General features: G+C 38.9%; 1 protein-coding gene across 1 annotated transcript in view; it reads right to left on the bottom strand.

Moving 5' to 3' along the window:
* The window catches only part of INTS8 (integrator complex subunit 8), a 27,646-nt gene extending 18,259 nt beyond the window's left edge, over window positions 1-9,387 (bottom strand). Inside the window, exons 1-7 of the mRNA XM_009275472.1 lie at window positions 9,169-9,387; window positions 7,445-7,619; window positions 3,843-3,983; window positions 3,334-3,405; window positions 2,118-2,169; window positions 915-1,097; window positions 292-399 (exon numbers count right to left, since the gene is read on the bottom strand). Of these exons, the coding sequence (XP_009273747.1) occupies window positions 292-399; window positions 915-1,097; window positions 2,118-2,169; window positions 3,334-3,405; window positions 3,843-3,983; window positions 7,445-7,619; window positions 9,169-9,298 (861 nt within the window). The 5' untranslated portion in view covers window positions 9,299-9,387. The remainder of the gene's footprint in view (window positions 1-291; window positions 400-914; window positions 1,098-2,117; window positions 2,170-3,333; window positions 3,406-3,842; window positions 3,984-7,444; window positions 7,620-9,168) is intronic.
* Window positions 9,388-9,393: the final 6 nt, after the last annotated feature.

The raw sequence follows: 9,393 nt of genomic DNA, 5'->3' as shown, positions 1-9,393 counted from the left end.
AGCATGGGAAGCTGACAAGTCCTTGACTAGTGTAAGCACTACTTAGTAACAACTAAAACATGGGTGTGTTATCAACATTGTTCTCACCCTAAATCCAAAACACAGCACTGTACCAGCTACTAGGAAGGAAATTAACTCTATCCCTGCCGAAACCACGACATCCCATGAAGTTTCTTTAAATCCACGTGTACCACTTACAGTTATTAAATTGCTAAAGAAGGAAGCAATAATTTAGACAAGTTTTTTTTTTTAAGAAGAGTTGAACATACATGCTAATAAAACACTCATTACCTTTGCAATCAACTCCTTTGTTTTGAAAAACTTTTCTTTAGCATTTTCATGAACAGCTGCATTTGTAGATCCTTGTTGAAAATAGATTGCACCCAAATCATAGCAAACCTGCAAATAGTATATATTAGTGTTTTATATCAATATTATATATAAAATCTCAGAAATGTATATAACATTTTAAGTCAAGATTAAGTATTTCAGCTCAAACCTCACACGTACTTTAAACTATTCCTAGTTTTATCTAATGTTCTGACATACACCACATACCTTTCCCCACGTACTTCAATTGTTTCCTCTTTAACTGTGATCTCAGTATGAGTAATTCTGCACAAGCATTACAAAATTACAGGATGATTTCCATGTAATCATCAAGAACAATGCAATAAGCTGTCCTTGCCATATAATGGTTTAGTCCAGACAGGGAGTAGGGGGAAGCAGCAATATTTACAGTGTTGAAAAAAGTTCCAATAATGTAAAAATGAAGTCAATAATATCTCATTGCATTAAAAAAACACAGGAAATATTAACAGAAAAACACTGCAATTTGTCTCGAAAATATTACGTAACACTTTGTCTAAAGAGATAGATATAAATTGAAAGCTTTAGTATAGAATGTAAGGTACCTGGCACTGTATTTCCTCTGCACTGATTTTCAGTCCAGCTGTGGAACTCTCTGTTTCTCCATTCACCATACCAGGCTCCATGGCTAATAAATCCAGAGTTCTTATAGTGTGGACATAAAGATCTTTGTTTAATTTAAGTGCTCCTTCTAGGACCAGGATGGAATCAGCAGCCTGCTCTTTCAACTGTAATAGTTCAAACGCATTGAAAAAATTAACCTCTTGGGTTTGAGTTTAGCTCTGGGTTTAAATTAACACTAGAAATGTAACAGTACAGTAAAAGGATAGTAAAAAAAAAAGTCCTTATACACCTGTGTCTTATTGTTATGTAGAATCTGCTCCTGTATTTCTTGTACAGTAAGAAATTTGTGACTTCTACTTCAGTTTCAGGTACTCAGAGAAACAGGATCAAACCATTACTTCCACTTGAAACAAAACATTTCGCTCTGTTTCACCTACACCTTTTTGTCCATTTTTGGAGCATTAAGTTATGCAACAGTCAGATTGTAAATTTTAAGTTATCATTTCACAGCTGAAACAAAACCAGCTTCTATGTGAACAGCAAGATTTCTTCAAAAATTTTGATGAATTGGTAAAACAGTTAAACATCGTTCACGCTCACCTATTTGAAAAAGTATGAAAAAGTAAAAAATTGTAGAAAATGTGTAATACAAATTCTTTAACTGATTCCAAGTAGTACAAGAGTAGGAAAATGAGCTAGGCTGCTTATGGAAGTAGAGGGTTTGTTCTTCCTCGTTCTTGCCTCTCTCAAAGGGAAACACTTCAGGCACAACTAGCATTCTGTTGAAAGCTACATACAGAAAACACTCAGCTACTAAATCCTTTTAAAAAAAGAAAACGTTTTAAGTGTTGAATTTTGCTGCCATATGATTTTGCAACTCAAGCATGGTATTGTCTTAATTACTAATCACACACTGATTTTGTAGAGGCTTGCTCAATTCATATACCTCCAAGGATGGGCTGATGAAAGAATACTTCAATCACACAAAACAAATTCCATCCTACATGCAGTGCAGAGACAACACTGTCCAAAATGCACACAGTGGAACTGTAGCAAATACTAAAAGTGACAAATATAATATAAATGTACTGAATCCAACAAAACTGTGATGCAATTGTTTATTTCTTGTCCATTCATATTTACGTGTAAATTCAAGCAAAAATAAGAGGGGAAAAAAGTCTCACCACTTTCAAAATATTTTCAGTTAGTTCCTTTTCTTGCTGCATCTGGTTCATCCTGGAAAATACAGAGAAGAGGTCAACATCACAATTATAAAGCAAACCTGCATGTTACTTTACTTAATGTTCTAGACCACAACAATGAATTCATAATAAGTTCTGCTTAATTATATTTTAAACATCATTATGCAGGACCACTGACTGTTCTTATCTATCTATATATGAAATACAGAATTATATAACAAAAAGGTAGTTTTGGATGAGAATGTGGTTCAATAAAATGGAAGTTACAAAGTTTCCATTGCTTTTTTCCTTCAAAAATCAGATTGTTAATATTAGAAAAAATATCATGAAGAAATCAGCTTCCACAGCCTCAAGTCTCTTGAAGCTTCACTATTTAATTCTTCTAGAACATCCGTCAGGGATAAAAGTGTGTTAATGTGTTTATGTAAAAGTTACAAGTATTTTAAAATTATTTCCCCATACAGAATTTTTTGATTCAGGATCAGACTCTGATACACATATGGCAATACAAGATTTATAGTAAAATGAGTAGTTAGTAGTGGTATTTTAAATCAACATACTTAACAGACTGACTCTCTCAAACAAGTATGGCCTAATGCTAGAGTATAAAATTAACATAAAACAATGAAAAGTACCTCTGAGATATTCCCAACTTTATCAGAGAAGTTTATAACATAAAAGTCCATTCCAAGGACAGGTTGTAACTAAAGCCACACAACTTCTAGAATGCAAAATAAATACTGACTTTAAATTACAATTTATTGCCTAATGAGGCAAATGAAAATACTTCATTATTTCTCAGGTTATCATACATAATGTGGCAAATTGCTGTAATAGAACAACTGTATTAAGCAATATACTGTAAGTTAAAACAGGATGCAAGAAATGTACCATGTTTAAACCAGAGAATAAGCATTCTGCCTAGGCAAACTGCTATCTCCCTTTCTCTCATGATTTTTCATGCCTCTACGAAGTCAGAGATGACATACTAAGAGTGGAACGACAGACAAGTACATATATGCATCAAGCATGTCTGACAGGAAAATAATAATATACTTGAAATAAATGCAAGTCTTCCGTGCTATAACTAGCCATTTTAAGCAACAGTATGCTATTAACATGGTTTAATCCAACTAGAAATTAAATTTCTAATTACAAAATACAGGTATAATTCATTTGGACTTTGTGTGTAACTTACACATTTAATTGAGGTGGACCAGGTTTCACTTGCTTTACAGGAAAACTACTTTGAACAATGGTCCTTATGGCCCTACATAGGGAAGAAAATTAAGCGAAGAACGGTATTAGCCTCAGAAGTGTAATAAGCAGATTACATGCCTCTTAAAAATATCAGTTTATCATTTCAGATACATTATACCATTAGAATACATCCTCTACTCAAGAGCACCTCGTATTTAAGAAGTGCTAAAATAATAATAAAATAATAATAATAAAAAGCTAAAAGGCAGCAAAATTCTTATCTTTATAAGGTGACAGTTCAAACCACTACCTTGATTATTTTTTTAGGGAACAAAACCAACTGTAGACTTGCTTTTCAGACTCGGCTCCTCACTATAACCTACCTACAGATCACAAAATTATTATTACTTTGAGACTCTTTCTCCTTCTATGTACAAATATATAGATAGAAGAAAACATTGTTTTGTTCTATCATGATTTTAAGACTATTGCCTTAAAGTAGTTTACCATCTGTTGTAGAGCAGTATTGCCATTGCAGTGGTTGGGGGTAAGCTGGACAGGTCTACATCCACATGTTTAGTTCCTGGGGGAACTTTGCTGATACACAGAAGTTCATTCAGTAACATGTTCAATACAGGAACAGACAAGCTATTAAAAAAAAGAGAATCAGATACTTCATACAGTAATCCTACTCCTGTAATGTTTAAATAATATACACTACTATTCAGTACTATATTATTACTTAACATCCCATGGAAGTAAGGGTAGTATGTTTACTTAGCCTAATGAAATGCTCTGTATCAGATGGCATTCTAGATCAGGTATGTAAAGCAGTTACCAGTATTAGCAGCATAAATTAAGCTGAAGTAGAAGGTTGCCCTGACAGCTGAACTACTATTATGCACCACTGCATTAGTCCACAGAGACACATCCCCAGAATAATCCAGTCACCTATAACAACAGGTCCCAACTAATAAGAAATTCGTTTCAAAGTATTCCCAGATCATACTTCCAGAAGGTAAACAACCACATTTCCAGTGCAAATGGCATTTCACTCACGTAAAGGGAACATTTCTCTATGCTATTACAGCTTATCTCCCTTTCTGCAGCATCCACTAGCAAACAGTGAAGTTAAGACTAGGAACTGGAATAGAACACTGTAGAGCACTGTAAACTGTATTGTGTAAAATATACGTTAGCTGGGACAGAATCTTCCTTGATAAAATGAGCAGGCATGCAGGCTGGACTGCATCACTCCAAGCTTTTGAAGTATAATTTAACACAACTGAAACACTATTACTAATTTAGACATTACTTGAAATCAGAAGTTATCAGCTACTGCCAAAGTACCTTTGATCTTGTGAAAAAATTGCATTCTTTGCAACCAGCATTGAAAACAACCAGTGAAACTACACTTTCAGCAACTAAAGCCAGAATTCCTGTTTAACAAATTTTAGGTCTTGTGTAACATCAGACTCCAGGTCTGTTATCAAGCTATCATTTTCAACTAACAAACTCCGTTTTCACTATGTGAGGTCCAGGAATCTTGTTTTCATTGGCGAGAGTAGAACATCATTCAGCTGTTTATAACAGCAGAAGTTTTAGAAGAAAGCTGGGCTCAAGCTGTTATTTTATTCCTTTTTAACTACCGTGACTGAACCTTTGGGTATAATCAGTTAAAAAACAAAAGGATGTTTCTTAATTAAGAACAATCTTAGGCTTCACAAGCCAACAGAACAAGAACTCTAACTGCTATATAGAGATGCTAAATTAGTAGTTGAAATTACTTCAGGTTGGTTCTCAAAAAAAACCCACCACAGATAGGACAAAACAATCCTATCAAAACCCAGAATTAGCCCAATAGTGTCATACAGTAGGGCTGATTTTTGAATAGGGATTATACCTGCATTTTAAGAAGTAAAGGTACTAACTGACATAAAATACACCATGAATAAATGTCAGTATAAATTCCTCCTGCAAGAAGGGAAGCAACTATAAAGAAAAAAAAGCCCTCTTGTACACATTCACATACATCTGCTTTCAAAGCTAAAGCATATATAAAAAACCCCTATTGTATACCAGATACTTTTGTCCATACAATATTTTCATAACTAACCACAATAAAGGTTTCTGTTCATTCTCTGCAGTATCTTGCAAAGGTACTTTGGCAAGCAGTAATCCCGCCTCACAACACTTCACTAAGGCAGATAAATATGACATAGCTTAACAGATGACAAAATATTATTCAGGGGAGAAGGGGGGTGGGGGAGAAAAAAGAAAGAGAACTTCCTAGGTAAAAATCAAGAACATCTCATTCCAAGCCCTTTGACTGCTCATTATAACACATTATAAAAAAAAAATCCACAGAAATATTATAATACAAATGAGAAATACAAATAAAAGTATACAGGAAGAAACAAGCCCTACCAGTAACTTGAAGGAATATTAAAAAAAATTCTATATAACATCATAAAGACCATATGATTTTCAGATCAACTCAAGACAAATAAAAAAAAAAATCATGTTATATTGTCTTAAAGAAACTTTAACACACACAGAGTCAATGTAACTTTTATCTAGCAAAGAACTTTCTTCTTCCAAGGTGTCTGCAAGCTAAATGTTTTGTTTAATATCTTCATCAATGATCTGGACGAGAGGATTGAGTGCACCCTCAGTAAGTTTGCAGACGACACCAAGTTGGGCGGGAGTGTTAATCTGCTCGAGGGTAGGAAGGCTCTGCAGAGGGACCTGGACAGGCTGGATCGATGGGCCCAGGCCAACTGTATGAGGTTCAACAAGGCCAAGTGCCGGGTCCTGCACTTCGGCCACAACAACCCCATGCAGCGCTACAGGCTTGGGGAAGAGTGGCTGAAAGCTGCCTGGCAGAAAAGGACCTGGGGGTGCTGGTTGACAGCAGCCTGAACATGAGCCAGCAGTGTGCCCAAGTGGCCAAGAAGGCCAATGGCATCCTGGCCTGTATCAGAAATAGTGTGGCCAGCAGGAGTAGGGAAGTGATCGTGCCCCTGTACTCGGCACTGGTGAGGCCGCACCTCGAATACTGTGTTCAGTTTTGGGCCCCTCACTACAAGAAGGACATTGAGGTGCTGGAGCGTGTCCAGAGAAGGGCAACGAGACTGATGAGGGGTCTGGAGAACAAGTCTCTCTACAACTACCTGAAAGGAGGTTGTAGCAAGGTGGGTGTCGGTCTCTTCTCCCAAGTAACAAGTGATAGGACAAGAGGAAATGGCCTCAAGTTGCGCCAGGGGAGGTTTAGATTGGATATGAGGAAAAATTTCTTCACGGAAAGGGTTGTCAAGCATTGGAACAGGCTGCCCAGGGAAGTGGTAGAGCCACCATCCCTGGAGGTATTTAAAAGACATGTAGATGTGGTGCTTGGGTTTAGTGGTGGATTTGGCAGTGTTAGGTTAACGGCTGGGCTCGATGATCTTAGAGGCCTTTTCCAACCTAAACGATTCTATGATTCTACACAAGTTGCAACTGGGGCAAGTATTGCCCCACTAAGATTTTACACTGCTGAAGCGTAGCTCCCTAATGTGCTTAGCACTGCCAGAGTAAAGAAGTTCTCAACTGTTCTACCCCATCAGACCATTCAGCAGCTGAAATTATTTGCGTTAAAAAAATTCAAAGGAAAAATGCAAAGGTGGAGTCTGACTGTGGTTGAAACAGACAGTTCAGTGATCTAGTTAGCAGATATATGGAGTGCTTTACATCAACAAACTGGAGCAAGACCTCCAACTTCAAGCATGTCAGAATGGGGAAACTTAAGCTAGTTTTGTCACTGAAGAAAATGTAACCTAAAATTCATCTTTATGCAGTTCAGATGTGCGCATCTTAATGCCTAATACCCACTATTCTTCCTCTCTAAATTATAAACAGTATTGATTTGCGCATAGACATTGCCTTTATCAAAACCCTTTTCTAACTCATAGATGAAACTGAACTTGATTTCAGTTGTCACACCCAAGACTCTTCTTAATGTAAGGAAGATACTGTCAGAAAAGGGAGCAAGACAGATTTCCATTTCTTAAAATAAAGATCTCAAGCCACTTCAGTTTAGTAATTTCAGCATGAAGATGTGCAGACTATACCTTTTCTCTAATACATCCAAATCCCACTTCAGATGAGCAGCAACTTTAAGAGCAAGAAGTTTTAAAATACGGTTTCTTTTGTTATCCGGTGGTGGCTGGACTTGGTTCTGTTCATTCACTGATGGTTTCGAAGCTTGTTCCAAGAACTGGACAATCAGCTGTACAGGTGGCGGATCTGCAAAAAACACAGCCACTCTTCAATTTTTTTCTAAGACCAGAAATTAATTTCTTGTTGCAGCTATGAACAGGGATCTTATCTCCTTGTCATTTATACAGCTTGCATTGTCACCTGGCAGATTCTAATCCCAAAAGGTACCTTGCTTATGCTGACTCAAATCAGACTATTAACGTATCTTGTTTAACCTTCAAGTTTACTTGACCGTGGTAACCACACTCTCATACTTTTATTTATTTTCACTATTTTGTATTAATTATGTTTCAGTACTTGCATCTACAGAAAATAAGTGTTGCCTATTGAAATCACAAGTAAGTTCGCTGTTGTAAAAATATACACCTACCTGTAATTCTCCTCAGTATTTTAAAGTATATTTACAAGCAACTACTGGTACCTCTGAACACATTTAGAAGACACTTTCAGACTGCTTTAAAAAAAAAAAAGCAGCCCTCAAATCTCTCCCTTACAATAAGACAGTCTCTCCAGTACCTTTGAGCTGTTTTAAAAAACTGAAACCAAATCATAACTATAACACTCTCACTGAACTTCGTGAAACATAAAACTAGTATTAATCATTATTTTTAATTGCAAAATAGCAGTGTAAGATCCAAGCACAAAGATACAGCCTGACTATGCTTAAATTTACTTTTTGTAGAGGCAATACTGTCCCAAGTTTTCCTGTTTTGTCCACCTGCTTGTAGAATTCAGTTACTGAAAAAGATGATTCCCACTTACAATCATCAAAAGATCAGCTACTTTTAAATATGGCCACTTTCTTAAATACATCAGACAAGCTTTCTATTAATTCCAGGTCTAAGCAGACAGAGCAATTTCAGCACTGAACCTTTAGGAGGACTCTAGTTCCTGATGCCAGCAAGACTTAATAGGAGAAGACCAGCTGCAAATTGTAATGATTTTTTACAAACAGCACTTCACATTGTAAAAATAAACAACTTGTAACATTTCCATAAACAAAATTCACATACGCGAAAGGAAAAGTGATCTACCACACAGGAAAGATGGAGAAGTGAAGTTATTAAATAGGAAAGTGAATGTAAAATGAGAGAAATACATTGTTGTTTGAGCTTAACTACCGTGACTTCCACACCACCGGAGCTGCCAGTACCAGAGCGTACAAGCCGCCCGGCAGCAGACCCCCCTCCGCATCGCCACCCTTCCACCTCACAACCCCTCCGGCGGCCCCCCCGCGCCCAAGCCCGCCCTTTGGGCGGGGGCTTTTTGCCACCGCGCTACCAGCGCCGGGGTAGCAAAGCCGCGCGGCGCCTCCCTGGGGGGAAGCCAAAGGCGAGGGAGAGACACAGGAGGGCGGGCGGGAGGCGGCGCCGGTGCGCGGCCGGCAGCGCCAGCAGCAGGCCCCGGGAAGGCGGAGGCACCGGCCGAGCTTGCAGGCCGCAGCGGCGAGAGAAGGGGCCCGCAGGGAAACGAGCGAGCGTTTCTTCCCCGGCACCCGTGAGGAGCTGGGGAGCGACGCCAGGCCGCGCCCAAAGCCGAGGGAAGTTGGCCGCCAGCGGGGCCGCGCCACACGCACCGGGAGAGGGCTTCTGCAGGTGCTGCTCCAGCAGCGCCTCCTCCAGCAGGAACTCGAACCAGGAGGTCTGCGGCGGCGTGCAAGGCCGGCTGGAGGTGGCGGCTTCCCGGTCGGCCGCTTCCGCGCTCATCGCTGCCGCCTGCCCCGAAGGCACCCCCGCAAGCACCCGCAGCCGCGCAAGTCGCGTCCTCCCCAGAAGGAGGCGGTGGCAACAAGATGGCCGCC

The sequence above is a fragment of the Aptenodytes forsteri genome, unplaced genomic scaffold (assembly GCF_000699145.1).
Source record: "Aptenodytes forsteri isolate BGI_AS27 unplaced genomic scaffold, ASM69914v1 Scaffold208, whole genome shotgun sequence".
Classification (NCBI taxonomy): Eukaryota; Metazoa; Chordata; class Aves; order Sphenisciformes; family Spheniscidae; genus Aptenodytes; species Aptenodytes forsteri.
The sequence above is the reverse complement of the archived record's forward strand: the minus strand, read 5'-3'. Positions and strand labels throughout refer to the sequence as shown.